Source organism: Chrysemys picta, chromosome 6 (assembly GCF_011386835.1).
Source record: "Chrysemys picta bellii isolate R12L10 chromosome 6, ASM1138683v2, whole genome shotgun sequence".
In the NCBI taxonomy this organism is placed as follows: domain Eukaryota; kingdom Metazoa; phylum Chordata; order Testudines; family Emydidae; genus Chrysemys; species Chrysemys picta.
In genome coordinates, this window is record NC_088796.1 from 26,123,899 (window position 1) to 26,143,344 (window position 19,446).

General features: G+C 45.6%; 1 protein-coding gene across 16 annotated transcripts in view; it reads right to left on the reverse strand.

Annotated features, from left to right (window-relative positions):
- Positions 1-19,446, reverse strand: part of CPLANE1 (ciliogenesis and planar polarity effector complex subunit 1) — a 183,362-nt gene that overhangs the window by 153,775 nt on the left and 10,141 nt on the right. For 14 of the 16 annotated variants that reach the window (XR_010588771.1, XR_010588770.1, XR_010588767.1 and 11 more), the window contains exons 5-6: positions 17,047-17,279; positions 5,002-5,108 (exon numbers count right to left, since the gene is read on the reverse strand). Coding sequence is in view for 10 of the 16 variants with exons in the window: in XM_065550008.1 (XP_065406080.1) it covers positions 5,002-5,108; positions 17,047-17,279 (340 nt within the window). In the remaining 6 variants the exon portion in view is untranslated. Of the gene's footprint in view, positions 1-5,001; positions 5,109-14,583; positions 14,735-17,046; positions 17,280-19,446 lie in introns of those variants that run through there. The other 2 variants (XM_042844072.2, XM_065550010.1) reach the window with 2 other exon arrangements.

The following is a 19,446-nucleotide window of genomic DNA, read 5'->3' on the forward strand; positions in this document are numbered from 1 at the left end:
TTCTTCTCTACTCTGCACTGAATAGGCCTCAACTGGACTACTGTGTCCAGTTCTGGGTGTACTAACTGGAGAAAGTCCAGAGAAGATCAACAAAAAAAATAAATAAAGGGTCCAGAAAACAACCTATGGGAAGACTGAAAAAAAGTGGGTTTGTTTAGTCTGGAGAAGAGAAGACTGGGGGTGAGAAGGGGGGGATGAGAACAGTTTTCAAGTACATAAAAGGGTGTTACAAGGAAGAGGGAGAAAAATTGTTCTCCTTAACCTCTGAGGATAGGACAAGAAACAATGGGCTTAAATTGCAGCAAGGGTGGTTTAGGCTGGACATTAGGAAAAACTTCCTGTCAGGATGGTTAAGCACTGAAATAAATTGTCTTGGGGGGTAGTAGAATCTCTATCATTGGAGATTTTTAAGAGCAGGTTAGATGTGGAGCGGGATCTTGGACTGCAACCACCTGTCCTGAGTCTGTAGGTCTCCTAGCTGGGTCCCCCAATGCAGGTCTGACGTATCTGTTACTAAGGTCATGGATGGTTTAGGGGTGCTGAATGGGACTCCTCCACAGACCATGCGAGGGTCCAACCACCAGCCTAGGGTATCTAAAACTCGCACCGGTATTGTTACTACCAAGTCTAAACTGTCTCGACTTAGGTAATAAGCTGAGGCGAGCCACGCCTCGGCTGGCCTGAGCTTCAGCCTGGCATGCCTGACCACATAGGTGCATGCCACCATGTGTCCCAGGAGACTGAGGCATGTCCTCGCGGTCCTGGTGGGATATTGTCTGAGAGTCTGAATGACGTTTGATAGTATTTGGAATCTAGATTCTGGCAGAATGGCTCTTGCCTGAACCGAGTCCAGCACCACCCCAATGAATTCTATTCGTTGAGTAGGTGACAACATCGACTTGTCCACATTGAAGAGACCTAGTCTCTGGAAGGTCTCTCTGACTAACCGGACCTGGGAGTCCACCTGCTCCCTGGAGTGTCCCCGCAGCAGCCAGTCGTCAAGGCAGGGATACACCTGCACCTACCTCTTGCAGAGAAAAGCTGCGACCACGGACATGCACTTGGTGAACACCTGGGGGGCTGCTGATAACCCGAATAGGAGCACTGTGAACTGATAATGTATGCAGTTGACAACAAACCTCAGGAAATGTCTGTGGGCCGGCCAAAATGGCTATATGAAAGTATGAGTCTTTCATATCAAGGGCGGCATACCAGTCCCCTAGATCCAAGGAAGGAATAATTGTGCTCAGGGAGACCAAGCGGAACTTCAATTTCACCATGAACTGATTGAGTCCTTGCAGATCTAAGACGGGTCTGAGACCCCCCTCCCCACTTTGTTTTGGGGATTAGGAAATAACAGGAGTAGAATTCCTTGCCCCTTAGCTCCTGAGGAACCTCCTCCACTGCTGCTACAGCGAGAGGCGATTGCACCTCCTGGATAAGGAGTTGCTCGTGAGAGGGGTCCCTGAAGAGGGACAGGGAAGGGGAGTGGGAGGGAGGGAAGGAGCAGAATTGGAGAGAATATCCCACTTCTACAGTGCGAAGAACCCAGCGGTCTGATGTTATATGGGACCACGCACAGTAGAAGTGGGGATAGATGGTTCAGAAGTGGGGGGAAGGATCCAGGATAGTGGCTGGTACGCTGTCCTCAGGCATCCCTTGAAAATCCTTGCTTGGACCCCGACGATGGCTTGGCTGAGAGAGGGTTGGAAGGTCTATGCCTATTATTCCTACCCCTACAGCGGTATGAATCCTGCCTCGGGAGGGGCTGGTATTGCTTCTGCTGCTGTTAGGGTTGAGACTTGAAGGGTTTTCTCTGGGTAGCAGGAGTGTTCATCCCCAGAGATTTCATAGCTGTCCTCAAGTCTTTTAGACTATGAAGCTTCGAGTCTATCTGGTCTGAAAACAGCCCTGCACCCTCAAAGGGAAGGTCCTGCAGGGTCTGCTGAACTTCCAGGTGAAGCCTGGAGCCATGCGGTTCTCCTCATGACCATCCCAGAGGAGATGGTACGTGCTGCAGAGTCAGTGAAGTCGAGGGAGGCCTGCAGGGATGTCCTGGCCACTGCCTACTCCTCCTCAACCAGAGCCGAGAACTCAGCCTTCAACTCAGTGGGGAGCAACTCCTTCTTTTTGGACATAGAGTCCCACGAGTTAAAACTATACCTGCTGAGGATAGCTTGTTGGTTAGATATCCTCAGTTGTAAGCCCCCCACAGCATAAACTTTCCTGCCAAGAGGTCCATATGTTTGGCCTCTTTAGCCTTGGGAGCCGGCACCTGCTGCCCCAGACGCTCCTTCTCATTTACCGCCAAGATCACCAGGAGCAAGGGTGTGGGTGGGAGAATAAAAACTCATATCCCTTGGAGCAAACAAAGTGTTTTCTCTCTATACCCCGGCAGTGGGCGGAATGGAGACTGGAATCTGCCACAGGGTATCATAATTGTTGTAAATAGTTTTAATGACCAGCAACGACACTCTGAAAGGACCTTCCAGGGTGAGAATGTCCACCATCAGGTCCTCCGACTCGATGACTTCCTCCATCTGTAGGCTCATGTTATGGGCAACGCGGCGGAGCGGATCCTGGTGCGCCCTGCAGTCAATGGGCAGAGAACCTGAAGCTGACGCTCCTGCCACCACCTCATCAGGCGAAGATGATGAGGAAGTCAGTGGAGGTACAGGGTCCTCATGACCCACTATGTGCCCAGGATGCTCCTAGGTAGCATTGGTATCCAATGTTTCGGCATGGTCAGATGTGACCAGGCTATCAGTGGGTCTGGAGCCAGTTCTGCTGTCTCCTCTGTAGTATAAGTGGGGAGGTCTGGATAGGGTCACCTCTGTAGCACGAAGGGCAGGTCTGTCCACGGGCGACCGTGCAGGAGGATGCCCCAATGCCACAGACCTAGAAACCCTGGAAGGGAGCCTGATGGTAAGCCCAGGGGGTCCAGAAGGGCCATTGCACAGCGGGTGGCAACTATAGCTGCCAGGTCAACTGCACATCTCTCTGGCACTTATCCAACCTGTGCCTACTGCACCACAAGTAGTAGGAGTTGTCATCCTCGGGATCCTCGGATTCTGATGCCAACCAGGTTCTCCACACCGAGCTCAGGCCCGGGACTTGGAGGTCAGGTGCCACTGGACGGACTGTAGCTTCCATTAACGGCTGCTTCAAACAGAAGTCGCATTCCTTCCTAGTTCTGGGCTTGAAAGCCTTACAAATCTTGCAGTGTTCAGACTGATGCACCTCCCCTAAACACTTGAGGCATGAGTCGTGGGGGTCGCCGTTGGGCATAGGCTTCTTGCATATACCGCAAGATTTAAATCCTTGGGCTTGAGGCATGCCCCAAAGCCCAACGTGGGATGAGAGGAGAACGACCCACAAACAAAGTCTATCCTAACTACAAATAACAATAAACTAACTACAAAACAAAAACTGGGTAGGACTAAGTAATAGCTAAGGGAACACTTGAAACTGCATTTCGCTTGCTTGCAACACCACCACGGACGGTAAGAAGGCACTGAAGGGGGGTCGGGTTGGCAGGATCATATATTGAGCGCCATGAGGGCACCACTCCAGGGGGCTCCCTAGCCAACCCAACAGGAGCTGCTGAGGTAAAAAGCTTCCGACGACCGTGCATGTGGCACGCACACACCTGATTGTTCACATTGATTCCAATCATTTGAAGAACTAATATTAACAAATGGAATCGAGGTCAGAGAAAAGCAATACCCATGATTAGGTGGTGGGAGGGATTGATTTCTGAAGAAATATTAAAAGGGCTAAATAGGCAAAGCTTTGTCGATACATAAAAGTTGTACCACTTTAATTCCCATATAGTTAAAATGGTACAACCCTCATAGTGTGGATGCAGATATACCCCTGTTAATATGTTTCCCATATGGGAAGGGGAATAAGGTATACCAATATACAGCATCTTTATACCAGTTTAACTGCATCCACAAAGGGCTGTACCGCTATAACTAAATCAGTAAAAAGTCTCTGTTCCAGCAACCAACACAGTTATTCTAATACACAACCTGTGTGTAGACCAGGCCTAGAAATGACAAACAGGGATACAGTAAAAACCCAATTTATAAATATTTGAAGGAAGTGAGAGAGGACGACAAGTTACCTAAGGTGTGTATGGAGGTGTATCACAGACTAACAGGAAGAAACTAAGAAAGGGAAAATATAGGAAAACTATCAGGAATACTTCCTGACAGTAAGCTACATTATATTCTAGGCTAATCTCCCAAAAAACTGATAGAACCTTCATTTCTTGAGATTTGGACAAAACACTAGCCAAACACTAGACAATATACTGTAGGAAACAATATAATTTTGGCTGGGAATGGACTGGACGATCTAATATGTCTAATATCTCTAACTTTTCTGATCTTCTGTACAGGGGCATGTTAACAGCATTCATTTCCAGGTCAGGAGATGAGTGAGTAAAAACTTATGGCCCGCATTCCAAATCATGAGGCCCTAAACAGAAATTCCCCCCTCTCTCTCTTCAGTTAAGTGTATGCAGTTGCTCTTTCACAAAATACAAGATTGGAGCAGAAAACCTCAGCTCAGAACTCCTATGCTTTATGCAAATTAGCTGACATTGCCTCTGAGCAGCTTCTTCCCAAAAAATCAACAGTAAAAACAGATCAATGTATCCAGTAATAATTCACTCTGAAATAAAATTGTTTGTTTTTTTTCTTAAATTAAACATTATGAGCCCTGTATTCAAAGTTAGGGAGGTGCATTTGTTGTTTATATATCTGTGCATGGACTAGCTTATGTGTATATATAAGTGCTGCAGGCTAGCCATGCACGCTTGCAAATATCTGATTTGTTCATGCACCCTAAGTATTGGTATTCATAAGCTAGTTTGGCATAAATGTCCATGGTTGTCCACTCATTACTCTGAAAACTTGACTTCAAAATGCTTTATCAAAAATAAATCAACTATTCCTTGTAAAACTGGCAAAATTTCAAATACTTTGAACTCACCTAATGTATTTGAAGCTGTTTTCATGCCACTGCAGGGCCAAAAATGTCAGCATCAAGCGTTCCCCAGAATAAAACACGAAAGAGCACAAGCAGCAGTCACCTAGTATCTGCAAAAGAAACATTTTTTTTCTTTTTTTATAAATGTACTTGATCAGTGCAATATCTATTACTACAATTAAAATTAAATTTAATACAATATTTTTCTCTTAGCTCTAGAAGTTAGGACAAACCAATAAAAGCAATTTGCCAACCATGCTGTAACCTTGCTTAAACTATCCCAGTATCTTACAAGATACAACATTTTGGTTGCCTAAGAACTGAATATGAGATGGACTTGCCTGAGTAGGTAATAGATTACATAATCAATCTAACTATGCAATTTATCTTGTCACACTGTATTAATATTCAGTTGTGGTAATAATTCAAATTACTCATTTTTTGTTTGTACAATTAAACTAGAGCACTACAGACCTCTATAGGGTCCCACACTTCCCCCTCTTAGGTTTACTGCTTTGAGAAACCAATTTCCACAGTAGACTTCTGCGGATAGCCAACTATTCTGCTCCACCTCTTTCGAGCAAGGAGGCTGAGGAAGGGCAAATAGACTCTCCTCCACAATCTCCTTCCCACCGAGAACCACTCAAAAGGGGACCCCCTCGGGGCATATTATACTGATCCCAGACACCCTGGGGCCCAGTGATGCCCTTTTCACCCCAATGTGCATACCAGAGTCCATGGGCAACATTGTGAAAGCAGGCCAGCTTGTCCCCAAAGGGGAGAGATGGGGAGGGAGGAGCAGCAACTGGAACAGTGCTCTGGACCAAGGAGTCAAAATGGGCACTTGGAAGGCACTGGGGGAGAGGGTGTGGACTGGCCAAAACCCAACCACAACTACTTTCTCTGGTGGGACTTATCCCTCTTTCTGGGGTAGTCCCATTGCCTCAGAGGAGGGAAAGGCTGGCCCAACATACACTACGGAAGATACTGCTGCTGCTGGACTCTGTAGTGGCTCCCACAAGGAGCCCTGGAGTTCTTGAAGGAGTGCAGGGTCTTGTCAGCTGTGTTCGAGAACAGCTTTTGCCCTTGAAAGGCAAATCTTCAGTGGCTTGCTGGACATTGGGCACAATGCTCAAATTCTACAGCCAGGAATCCCTTTTCATGGTGACTGTAAAATCCATCGCCCTGGCCAAGGTGTCCACGACATCAAGTGTGGACTGCAAGGACGTCCTAGCCACCAAGCAGCCCTCAGGGATAAATGCCAAAATTCCTCCCCAAGGCCTCAGGCAGCTGGTCTGCAAACTTACATCGCTGTCCAGTTAATAAAATCATTCTTGGACAGCAAGGCTTGCTAGCTAGCAATTTGCATCTGTAAGGAGGAGATGTAAATCTTCTTGCACAGGAGGTCCAATCATTTAGAGTCCCTATTCTCGGGCGTGGACTGCCATTCACCACAGTTACAACTAGGGAATCTGGAGCAGGATGGGAGTAAAACCCCTCAAATCCCTGCACAAGAACAAAACAGCGCTTTTCCAGGTGCTTAGCCACAGGCACTATTGAAGCCAGCATGCTCCAGAGGGTCTTAGCCAGTTCACGGAGTGCATTGTTAATAGGCAAGGAGACATTCCCAGGGGAAGACAGCTATAAAATGTCCACCAATTTGTGGGTGTTCTCTTGTAAGAACTTCACTTGCATACCAGGTGAGGCAGGGGAACCTCAAGATCCCAGAGATGAGGGCAGAATGAGAGTAGAGGGAGCAAATAGGAGGTCTGACTCATCCATCACCCAGAACCAGGCTCCGCCACTGCAAACACTGTTGGTCCCAGAAGCAGTTATCAGTCCTGAAGTGAACAGCAGTACCAGAGTGTCTGATGGTACCAATGTTGAGGGCGGTGAAAGCTGCCACAGAAGCATTTGCAGTGCCAACTCCATCGGTGCCGAGAAGGTTCCCAGTACCGAGGTCCCCTGTACCAATCACAGTATCGCACCTATTTCCACAACCTCTGGAATGGAAACATTGGGGTGTAGATCCCAGGATTCAGCAGCTTGTTCAATCAAAAGGGATTATAGTTGATGCAGCCCTGGCAAAATCCTGGAAACAAAGGAGAGGTTGGGACCGAAAGGCAGAGGAGGTCTGTAGCTGCATGGTATGCCACCGACATGGAAACAATTGGTAGCAGTATCTCCCCCATCAGTACCAGAATCCACGGACTCCTGGAGGTCAGAGCTGGCAACAACGGTACAGGGTTTCTAACCTCCCTACTGCGTACCAGTTATTAGGAAGAAACAGGTAATAGTTATGGGGGATTCGATCATTAGAAACATAGATAGCTGGGTTTGTGATGACTGGGAGAACCACATGGTAACTTTCCTGCCTGGTGCGAAGGTTGCGGATCTCTATAGACATCTAGATAGACTTATGTATTGTGCGGGGAGGAGCTGGTGGTCGTGGCACATGTAGGTGCCAATGACATAGGAAAGGATAGGAGAGAGGTCCTGGAGGCCATATTTAGGCTCCTAGTTAATAGATTGAGGTCCAGGACCTCCATGATAGCATTCTCTGAAATGCTTCCAGTTCTATGTGCAGGGACAGTTAGACAGGCAGAACTGCAGGGTCTCAATGCATAGATTAGATGATGGGAGGGAGGAAGGGTTTAGATTTATTAGAAACTGCAGAAACTTTTGGGAAAGGAGGAGCCTATACAAAAAAGATGGTGATAGTGACTGAAATGCTCAGGGAGATTAGAGGCTATAAAAAAAATAATAATGGGGGATTTCAACTATCCCCATATTGACCGGGTACATGTCACCTCAGGATGGGATGCAGAGATAAAGTTTCTTGACACTTTCAATGAATACTTCTTGGAGCAGCTAGTCCTGGAACCCACAAAAGGAGAGGCACTTCTTGATTTACTCCTAAGTGAAGCACAGGATCTGGTCCAAGAGGTGAATATAGCTGGACAGCTTGGTAATAGTGATCATAGAATCATAGAATCATAGAATATCAGAGTTGGAAGGGACCTCAAGAGGTCATCTAGTCCAACCCCCTGCTCAAAGCAGGACCAATTCCCAGCTAAATCATCATAATTAAATTTAACATTCCTGTGGCATGGAAAACACCACAGCAGCCCAACACTGTAGCATTTAATTTCAAAAAGAGGGACTACACAAAAATGGGGAATTTAAAAAGATATAGTGCCAAAAGTGAAATCCCTGCAAGCTGCATGGAACCTTTTTAAAGACACCATAATAGAGGCTCAACTGAAATGTATACCCCAAATTAAAAAAAAAAGTAAGAGGAGCAAAAAAGTGCCACCATGGCTAAACAAAGTAAAAGAAACAGTGAACGACAAAAAGGTATCCTTTAAAAAGTGGAAGTTAAATCCAAGTGAGGAAAATAGAAAAGAGCATAAACTCTGGCAAATGAAGTGTAAAAATATAATTAAGATCAAAAAAGAACACCTAGCCAAAGACTCAATAAGTACTAGCCCCATCTCAAAAAACATATATTGGAATCGGAAAAGGTTCAGAAAGGGGCAACAAAAATGATTAGGGGTATGGAATGGCTGCCATATGAGGAGAAATTAATAAGACTGGGACTTTTCAGCTTGGAAAAGAGATGACTAAGGGGGGATATGATACAGGTCTATAAAATCATGACTGGTGAGGAGAAAGTAAATAAGGAAGTGTTATTTACTCCTTCTCATAATACAAGAACTAGGGCGCCCCAAATGAAATTAATAGGCAGCAGGTTTAAAATAAACAAAAGAAAGTATTTTTTCACACAACGCAGTCATTCTGCGGAACTCCTTGCCAGAGGATGTTGTGAAGGCCAAGACTATAACAGAGTTCAAAAAAGAATTAGATAAATTCATGGGGATTGGTCCATCAATAGCTATTAGCCAGGATGGTGTTCCTCGTCTCTGTTTGCCAGAAGCTGGAAATGGGTGAAAGGAGATGGATCACTTGATGATTACTTGTTCTTTTCATTCCCTCTGGAGCCCTGGCATTGGCCACACTCAGAAGACAGGATACTGGGCTAGATGGACCTTTGATGTGACCCAGTATGGCCATTCTTATGTTACCAGGGAAATGTTAGAGATATCCACACCATTCTGCACACCAGCTCCATGCCAATCCATGCATTTCCTGGGAGAGGGAGAAGAGTAACCCCAAGACCTGGAGTGATCTCAGTTGGGTTTATCTGACCTTTTCCTTGGTGCAGTTGATGCGGAATGGCTCCTCTGTTTCTACAGAGAGGCGCCTGCTCTGGAATGTGAAGTGGCAGCGCTCTCAGAACCCAAGGGCAATCTCCGACCTGATAATGGCCTCAGTACCAAAGACAACTGCATGACCTGTTCGAGCAGGTGCTGCTTCAGACTAAGGTCCCAAGTCACTAAGTCTGTTTCTTAAACAATCAGCAGATCGTGCAACACAGCGGGTCCTGCTTTTCGGCAGGGAACCCACGGGGCTCCATGTGCTGCCCCCCACCCCGAGCACCGGTTCCGCACTCCCATTGGCCGGTTCCCAAACAATGGGCGGTGCCTGTGGACAAGAGCCGCGCGGAGCCGCTTGTACACCTCTGCCTAGGAGCCGGACCTGCTGCTGGCCACTTGCACAGTGTAGCGCAGTCCGTGGTGCTGGGACAGGCGAGAAGCCTGCCTCTGCACCCCAGTTGCGCCGCTGACCGGGAGACACCGGAGGCAAGTCCGCGCCCCAACCCCACGCCACAATCCCCTGCCCCAGCCCTGAGGCCCCCCCAACCTAGAACCCCTTCCTGCACCCCAAACTCATCCCTTGCCCTACCCAAGCCTGCACCCCCAGAGGCCTGACCCCCCCCTCCAACACCCCAACCCCCTTCCCCAGCTCTAAGCCCCCCCCAAAACCCAGAGCCCCTTCTGCACCCCAAACCCATCCCAGGCCCCACCCCATGCACTCCAACCCCCGCACCAAGCCATCTCCTACAGCCTGAACCCCTCATTCCTGGCCCCACCCCACAGCCTTCACCCCAACACTGCCCCAGCCTTGAGCCCCTCCTCCCCCAAGCCCCTCATCACCAGCTTTGTTAGGTCACAGGCATCAATTTTCTTCAACTGGGTCCCCAGAAAAAAAGTTTGAAAACCACTGCTTTATGCCATTATCTAAATCACTGATGAAGATATTGAACAGAACTGGGCCCAGGACCAATCCCTGTGGGACCCCACTCAATATGCCCTTCCAGCTTCACTGTGAATCATTACTAACTACTTTCTGGAATGGTTTTCCAACCAGTTATGCACCCACCTTATAGTAGCTCCATCTAGGTTGGATTTCCCTACTTTGTTTATGAGAAGGTCGTGCGAGACAGTATCAAAAGCCTTACTAAAGTCAAGATATACCCCATCTACTCCTTCCCCAGCTAACCACAAGGCTTGTTACTCTGCCACAGAAAGCTATTAGGTTGGTTTTGACACGATTTGTTCTTGACAAATCCATGTTGACTGTTACTTATCACCTTATTTTCTAAAAGTTTTCAAACTGATTACACTGCTCTACAGCCAAAATGCTTCTGAAATAAATGTAGTAGTCAAACTTTACTAATTCTGGGTCACTGAGAACGAAAATGATGCTTAAAATTGTTGATTGGCTCTAGTTTTCAAGATATGCTATTGGGTCAGTATATACGACCCTTGACTTGGGAATGGCGGAGGATAAATGAGTTATAAAGGGAAGGGATCTCAATTTAAACCAGAAATGACTAAAATACATCTTTGACTGGATCTATGAATAAATCTATGACTGGGTTTGGACAGTACTTGCTTTTTAGGCTAAACAATGAATGAGGCAATCTGAAGCTGGTATTGCATCATACATTATATGAATTGCATCATGTTATTCCTAGAAGTCATGGATGATGCAATCATAACAAAGCTTACATCACTCTGCTGAACAAATTGCCCTATATCAGCTCTAGAAATCATACAATGTCGTGCTCTCTTATTTGTCAGTGTTTGATTTTGCAAAGGGACACATTTCTGTTTAGCCAAAGTGAGCAGAGATGCCTCGTACTTGTGTGAACAGTGCAGATAACTTCTGCTATGTTTGTGGTGAAGGGACTTTTGCATCACAAAAGTGCAGTATAACCACTATGGTTAAGAAAGCCTATCACCTTTATTTTGGCTGCAAAATTGGAGATCAGGGCAAGAGGTGGGCCCCACACATATGCCGCAACACTTGTGCAACAAATCTTCGCCAGTGGTTGAACAGGAAAAGGAAATCTGTGCCTTTTGCAGTGCCAATGATTTGGAGAGAGCCAACAGATCATACCAGCAATTGTTACTTCTGCATGGTGCCTCCAGTTGAGAAAGGTGTGTCAAAGAAGAAAAAGTGGACTGTGCATTATCCAAATGTTCCATCAGCTATACGCCCAGTACCCCACGGAGAAGGACTGCCAGTTCCTGATGCACCAGAGTCATTCTCACTTGAGTCAGACGAGGAAGAGGATGAAACTTCTGGTCCTGAACCATCAATGTCACAGGACCCACATTTTCTCCCATCCTCCTCCTCTGAACCACACCTCATAACACAAGGTGAACTGAATGACCTTGTCAGGGATTTGGAACTACCCAAGAGTAAGGCAGAGCTGTTGGGCTCCAGACTACAGCAGTGGAATCTCCTGGCAGGTGATGTTAGGGTTTCCATGTTCTGTGACCATCAAAAGGATCTTGTCCCATTCTTTTTTATGGAAGGTGATCTTGTAGCCTGCAACAACATCAATGGTGTGATGGCAGCCCTCAACATTGTTCACGATCCAGATGAGTGGAGACTGTTCATTGATTCATCGAAGACGAGTCTTAAAGCTGTTTTACCGCATAATGGCAATGTTTTGCCATGAATTCCAGTTGCTCATGCAGTCCACATGAAGGAAACCTATGACAACCTGAAACAACTTTTGAGGTGCATAAACTATGACCAACATCAGTGGCAGCTTTGTGGCGATTTGAAGGTTGTTGCTCTCTTGCTTGATCTGCAGACTGGATATACAAAGTACTGCTGTTTTCTCTGTGAATGGGATAGCCATGCAAGAGATTCCCACTACATCAAGAAAGATTGGCCACTCCGACAGTCATTGGAGCCTGGGAGGAAAAGTGTTCAGCATCCACCACTTGTTGAATCAAGGAAGATTTTGTTACCACCCTTACACATCAAGCAGGGTCTGATGAAGAATTCTGTCAAGGCCATTGACAAAACACAAGCAGCTTTCAAGTACCTCCGTGGAAAATTTCCAAGGTTAAGTGAAGCTAAGATAAAGGAAGGTGTCTTTGTTGGTCCTCAGATTCGTGAACTTCTTCGAGATGATGCATTTGACCATGCACTGCGTGGCAAGGAAAAGACGGCATGGAAAACCTTCCAGTTAGTGGCAATAATTTTTCTCAGGAACAACAAGGCAGACACTACAGGTTGTTGGTGGAAAACCTCCTCAAGGCATACAAAAGCCTTGGTTGCAACATGTCACTAAAGATACATTTTATTGCACTCTCATCTAGATTTTTTTCCACGGAACTGCGGAGCAGTGAACGACGAGCACGGCGAGCGATTTCACCAGGACATTGCAACAATGGAGAAACGCTATCAGGGCAAATGGAGCCCATCAATGCTTGCAGACTATTGCTGGACAGTGACAAGAGATGCTCCATTTAATGAATACAAGAGACAAGCCAAGAAGCACTGAGTAGACACTGAATAGGACTAAACTATGTACATAATAGATTTTTGCCTTTTGTTTCATAATAAATTTTATTTATATAACCCTTTTGCTGATTTTTAAAGTGTTACATAAACAGGACAGGTGAAATATTATCATGTAAAGCAACCATAAACACATGAAAAGACTTAGGTTTACAATTTATGATTAAAACTCTACTATCTACACAATATACATAGACATAAAATGTAAAAAGTTAAATATCTTAGAAACAGTAGCCAATCAGTTGTTTTAATTGTCATATTTGAATTCAGCACATCAAAAAACATAATAAATAGCACATTTTATCTCTGAAGCAGACGACTTCTCAAAAATTGTAGACCAGTGTTACTTGATTATTTGCTCCAATATCTTTCCAAGTACTGAAGTTAAGCTCACTGATCTAACTCCCCAGGTTATCCTTATTTCCCCTTTTTTAATAGGCTGACACTACACTTGCCCTTTCCCAGTCTCTGGAATCTCTCTCATCTTCCTTTAGTTTTCAAAGATAATCACTAATGGCTCAGATATCTCCTCAGTCAGCTCCTTGAGTATTCTAGGATGTATTTCATCACGTCCTGTTGACCTGAAGACATTTAACTTGCCGAAGTAATTTTTAATCTTGTTTTCCCTATTTTAGATTCAGATCTTACTTCATTTTCACTGGCATTCACTATGTTAGACATCCAATCACTACTAACCTTTTTGGTGAAAACTGAAACAAATAAGTCATATAGCACTTCTTCCATTTTTACATTTTCTGTTATTGTTTTCCCCCACTCATTGAGTAATGGGCCTACCCCATCCTTGGTCTTCCCCTTGCTTCTAATGTATTTGCAGAATGTTTTCTTGTTACCCTTTAGGTCTCTAGCTAGTGTGATCTTTTTATTGGCCTTGGCCTTTCTAATATTGTCCCTACATGCTTATGTTTGTTTATATTCATCCTTCATAATTTGACCAGTTTCCACTTTAGGGAGTCTACCTCCTGTCTGAGGATCCTCTCATGAGTAGAGTCCTTGAAGAGGGACAAGGAAGGGGGTTTTGTGGCAGGAATGAAAGGAAATTCTGCTGTGTAGCTTTGGCAGCTCTGGGGGAGTCCCATCAAAATGATCTCTTGGCAAGAGGCTGGGACTGGGAAGAGGACAAGGATGAGGCAGTTTGTCTGCTGCGCTGCACCTTCTAGTACGGGGTAGGCAAACTACAGCCTGGGGACCGCATCCGGCCCTTCAGATGTTTTAATCCGGCCCTCGAGTTCCCACTGCAGCGCAAGGTCCGGGGCTTGCCCTGCTCCAGCCAGGGAGCAGGGTGGGGGGTTTCCCCTACTCTGTGCGTGCCATGATGCCGCATGGCTCCCGGAAGCAGCAGCATGTTCCCCCTCCAGCCCCTGCACGTAGGGGCAGCCAGGGGGCTCCGCACACTGTTCCTGCCCCAAGCGACACCCCCCGCAGCTCCCATTGGCTGGGAACCAATGCCAATTGGAGCTGCAGGGACAGTGCCTGTGGACAGTGCAGCGCGCAGAGCCCAGAACCTGCACCCCTGACCCCCTCCCATGCCCCAACCCCCTGCTCCAGCCCTGATCCCCCTCACAACCTCCTGCATCCCCAACCCCTCATATACAACCCCACCCCAGAGCCCGCATCCCCACCCATGCACCCCAAACCCGAAGTTGGTGAGCATTCATGGCCCGTCATACAATTTCCATACCTAGATGTGGCCCTCGGGCCAAAAAGTTTGCCCACCCCTGCTCTAGTACCTCCTGAGAGGCTCATAAGCTTTCTGACAGTAAAAAGGCTCAGGAGCAGAATGCCACTTATAAGGAGATGGTTTGGAGTACTTCCTCTAATATGCTGGAGTATAAATACCCAAGAAGTGCAGAGGTTGCACATAAGTCCTTAAGGGGTGCAGGGTCATCAGTTTTTTTTTTTTCCAATGAAAATTGTTGCCCTCACAGGGGAGGTCCTCCACAGTATCTTGAACCTCCTTGGGAAACCCAGAGGAGCAATGCCATGAAGCCTGCCTGATGACAATCAGAGTTGACCTGGAGTAGAAAACAGTGTCACAAGTGTTAATTGAAGCTTGAAGGGATGACCTAGCTATCAATTTACTGTTGTCAGTGGTGGCTTGAAATTGTTGTTTGAGTTCCTGTGGAAGTTTGTTGATGAATGCAGACAAATGTGTTGTAGTTAATAAAATCATACTTAGAAATCAATGCATGATATTTACAATGCAAAACTGAAGGCTGGGAGAGGAAGAACACTTTATTCCAAAGAGATCTAATCTTTTGGTGTACTTGTCAGAGGGAACAGACCTAGGCTGGTGCAGCCTGTTACATTCAATGATGGCCTGAACCACCAGAGAATCTGGGGTATGGTGTGAAAACAAATATTCTTCCCCCTTACTTTTTCTCTGTCCTTTTGGGGGGGGGGGGGCGGGGAGGTCACAGATAGCTAGGATATGCCAGACCATCCTGGCTGGCTCCAACATAGCTTTCCTGATTGGACATGCCAGCTTGATAGGGCCTGCAGCCTGGAGGATGTCAAACAACTTGTGAGTAGAGTCTTTGTTGATCTTCCTCCTCAAACACTCCCAAAGGGGCTGAGAATCTTATCAATGTGGTATCCTCTGTCTGCCCTCACGCTCAGATCCTTTGACTCAGGAGGTCTGAAGTAAGGATCCCAAGAACTCTATCAGGGCCAATGAGTGAGATTGTAAGGATGAGGATACCATTGGTCCCGAGCACAGTAGTGTGCCCTCCTGGAGTGCAAGCATGGCCAGGAGACTCTGGAATCCCTGTTGGGACTAACCTCATGCCTTGGGGATGCAAAGGAGTCGCTGTCTCAACCTCTAGTTCACCAGATAAGTAAAAATATTCAATTCTGCCAGCTGAGCCATTGGTACAGTATGCCTTGCAATACAGTAATGGAATATGGTGCACTGATGATGTGGATATCTCCCTAGAGACTACCAGTTCCAAGAGTATCAGCGACTCCAGGTCAGAGTACAGAGCCAGGCCATAACAGATAATATGCCACGGTCTAACTGTGGGGAACATGAAGGGCTTTTACCCCTTGATGAAGCAGACAGTGCCGATTTAGGTTGGGTGGTGAATGTTGGTGTCACCAAAACCTCCTTCCTCCTGCTGTAGCGCGGTACCTTTGGTGCAGCTGGCAATCACTCCTTTCTCTCTCTAGCAGTTCTGGGGCACTTTCGGACCTCAGTACTGGTGGTTGGGATCCAGGCACCCCATGAATTCCTGACACATCCGTAATGGGGCACAGAAACTTATTACATTTGGAAAGAACAGGGGATGCAGTCCTCTTCATAGAGGCCTCAGGAGGGGATTTCTCCCGCTTCTTAGGAGGGTATTTGTCCTTACCCTCCTCCCATTACAGGTTAGAGTATTTGGGCCTGGTTTCTGATGGTTCAGAGTTATGGAGAATCCAGCCAGGAGGGGTGCTACTAAGTACGTCTGGCCAGCATACACAGGACGCAGATGACCCAGGTTTGGACTGGTCTCTCAACGACTGCTCCATCAGGTATCTTTGGAGCTGGAATTTTCAGTATTGCTGGGTTCACAGTGGAAAAGAAATACAAATATTGCACATGGAGGGAATCCAAGCCAATATACAAATAAGTCATGGGGGGATCGCTCATTGGGAAGACGGGGGGCAGACTATGCAGGACTTGAACTGGGGATCTTAGGCATGCTAAGCAGTTGAGAATGGAAGGGGAAACTCCAGGATTCCAAAATGCTAACTAACTACTAAAACGATCTAGAAGGTAAAACTATTTACAGGAAAACCTGATCTGAAGCAGAAATTCTAGTGAAGCTGCCAAAACTTCAAGGTTCTCTCTCAGGTCATGAAATGTAGAAAGGAATTGGAAAGGCAGTCAGTCTGTGCCTACCTTTATGCCCTTGGTTTGGCACAATGAGGTGGCACAGGCATGGATCAACGAATGCTGCTAGTGAAAAATCTTCTAGTTTTAGGTGCAAGGAGAGCATGCACACCCATAGTAGAATACTCACAGGGACTAAGAATTAAAATATCCCTCAGCACTTTCTTTTTTTGAAGAATCTCAGGGTCCACTCCAAAATCCCCTAAGTAAAAGCAGATTCTAAAGTTCATGGCTGTGAACAGCTGTTGTTCAATTCAAAATCATTGTCATGTTTGCTACGACTCTCCACAACCAGTATCTAACTCAGTTTGCTTTGTAAAGCACAAATAGGAAAGTTACTATTTCCTATTAATACGTATAAGTATTTTAATTGTTTTTACATTTTCAAAAAGCACACTGCATGCGGTGCTATTTTATATTTTTTTTACCTCATTTTTGATGAAATCAGCACTCATTCCAGTTTCTTTATCTTCAGAGGAAGGCAATAAAATTGATTCCTCGGGAACAATTTGTGTCCAACGCCCAGCCAATGAAGGATTTTTAGGAGACGATATATTTTTGCATTCTGTGCTCTCCCACAGAAAGATACATGCAGTAGGAGTAATGAGTAGCACCTTGTTCCCATCTCCTGAGACATACAGGTACAATCTCATGGAGCACTCTGAAAAAATAATGTGTCAGAAAAGTGACTGTTTTTCAGTGTCCACAGATTTGCATAAAGAGATTTTACTAAAAAAAAAAAAAAAAAAAAGTTATGAGTGCTAACTGGCATCAAATCAGTTTTTAAACATATTTTAAAGAGCATTTAGTGAGTTTCATACAAGGAAGACACATACGAACAGCAAGCAGTGTTGTCAAATGTATCAGGGTAACTGCATGGGTATCTCTCCCTCCACGGTCCACTTCGCCCAAGAGAGATGATGGCTGGGAGCCAGAAACCCTAGGTCGGTGCCCTCAAAGGACCACAGAGGGAGAATACAGACGCAATTGTCCTAAAACTGTGACAATATGTACCAAATGTAACCAAATGTGAGACACAAGTAAGAGTGGTGGTATAATTCAAACAAACTTTGTTGTTGAAGTAAGCCTCCAAATAGATAAAGGAGGCAGCATGCATTACATCTCAGTGTAAACTGCAGACACAAAATTTTGCAGTAGCATCAATCCATACAGTGATATCCTATGTAAAGATGGGGGTAAAGATGCCATCATATGCCAGCAATGCCCCTCTGCTACGTACATTGGCCAAACTGGACAGTCACTACGCAAGAGGATAAATGGACACAAGTCAGATATCAGGAATGGCAATATACAAAAACCTGTAGAAGAACACTTCAACCTCCCTGGCCACACAATAGCAGATGTAAAGGTAGCCATCTTACAGCAAAAAAAACTTCAGGACCAGACTCCAAAGAGAAATTGCTGAGCTCCAGTTCATTTGCAAATTTGACACCATCAGATCAGGATTAAACAAAGACTGTGAATGGCTATCCAACTACAGAAACAGTTTCTCCTCCCTTGGTGTTCACACCTCAACTGCTAACAGAGCACCTCACCCTCCCTGATTGAACTAACCTTGTTATCTCCACACTGATATATACCTGCCTCTGGAGATTTCCATTACTTGCATCTGAAGAAGTGAGGTTCTTACCCACGAAAGCTTATGCTCCCAGTACTTCTGTTAGTCTCAAAGGTGCCACAGGACCCTCTGTTGCTTTCTAAAGACTCTACATTTCCGTCTTCATAACTGTGGGTCCCTCCATTCTGCCACTGATGGCAGACTTGATGTCCCATTTATCTGCTTCCCCTATGACCATCTCTGCATTAACCTTTGTCCCATAAGAACTGAAGAATGGCCATATTGGGTCAGACCAATTGCTATCTAGCACAGTATTGTGTTTTCCAATGTGCGGTACTTTGCATTTATCAACACTGAACTTCATCTGCCATTTTGTTGCCCAGTCATCCAGTTTAGTGAGATCCCTTTGTAACTCTTTGCATGCAGCTTTGGACTTAATTATCTTGAGTAATTTTGCACCATCTGCTTTGCCACCTTACTGTTCACCCCTTTTTCCAGACTGTTTATGAATATGTTGAACAGGACTGCTCTTGATACAGATCCTTGGGGGACCTCATTATTTACCATTCTCCACTGTGAAAACTGGCCATTTATTCTTATACGTAGTTTCCTATCTTTTCACCAGTTACTGGTCCATGAGAAAGCCGTCCCTCTTATGTCATGATGCCTTACTTTGCTTAAGAGCCTTTGGTGAGGAACCTTACCAAAGTCCAAATACACTATATTCACTGGATCATCTTTGTCCATCACCTCAAAGAATTCTAACAGATTGGTGAGGCATGATTTCCCTTTATAAAAGCCAGGCTGACTCTTCCCCAATTAATCAGGTTCGTCTATGCATCTGATAATTCTGTTCTTTACCATAGTTTCAAACAATTTTCCTGGTACTGAAGTTAGGCTTACCAGCCCGCAATTAGCAGTATCACCTCTGGAGTCTTTCAAAAATCAGAGTTACATTAGTTATTCACCAGTCATTTCGTACAGAGGGTGATTTAAGTAATAGGTTAAGCACAGTTGTTAGTCTGGCAATTTCATATTTGAGTTCCTTCAGAACTCGGGTGACCACCACCTGGTCCTGGTGACTTATTACTGTTTAACTTATCTATTTCTTCCAGAACCTCCTCTACCAACACCTCAGTCTGAAACCTAAAAAGAACAGCTGGAACCTTCCTCATATCATCTGCAGTGAAGACCGAAACAAATAATTCATTTAGCTTCTCTGCAACGGCCTTGTCTTCCTTCAGTGATC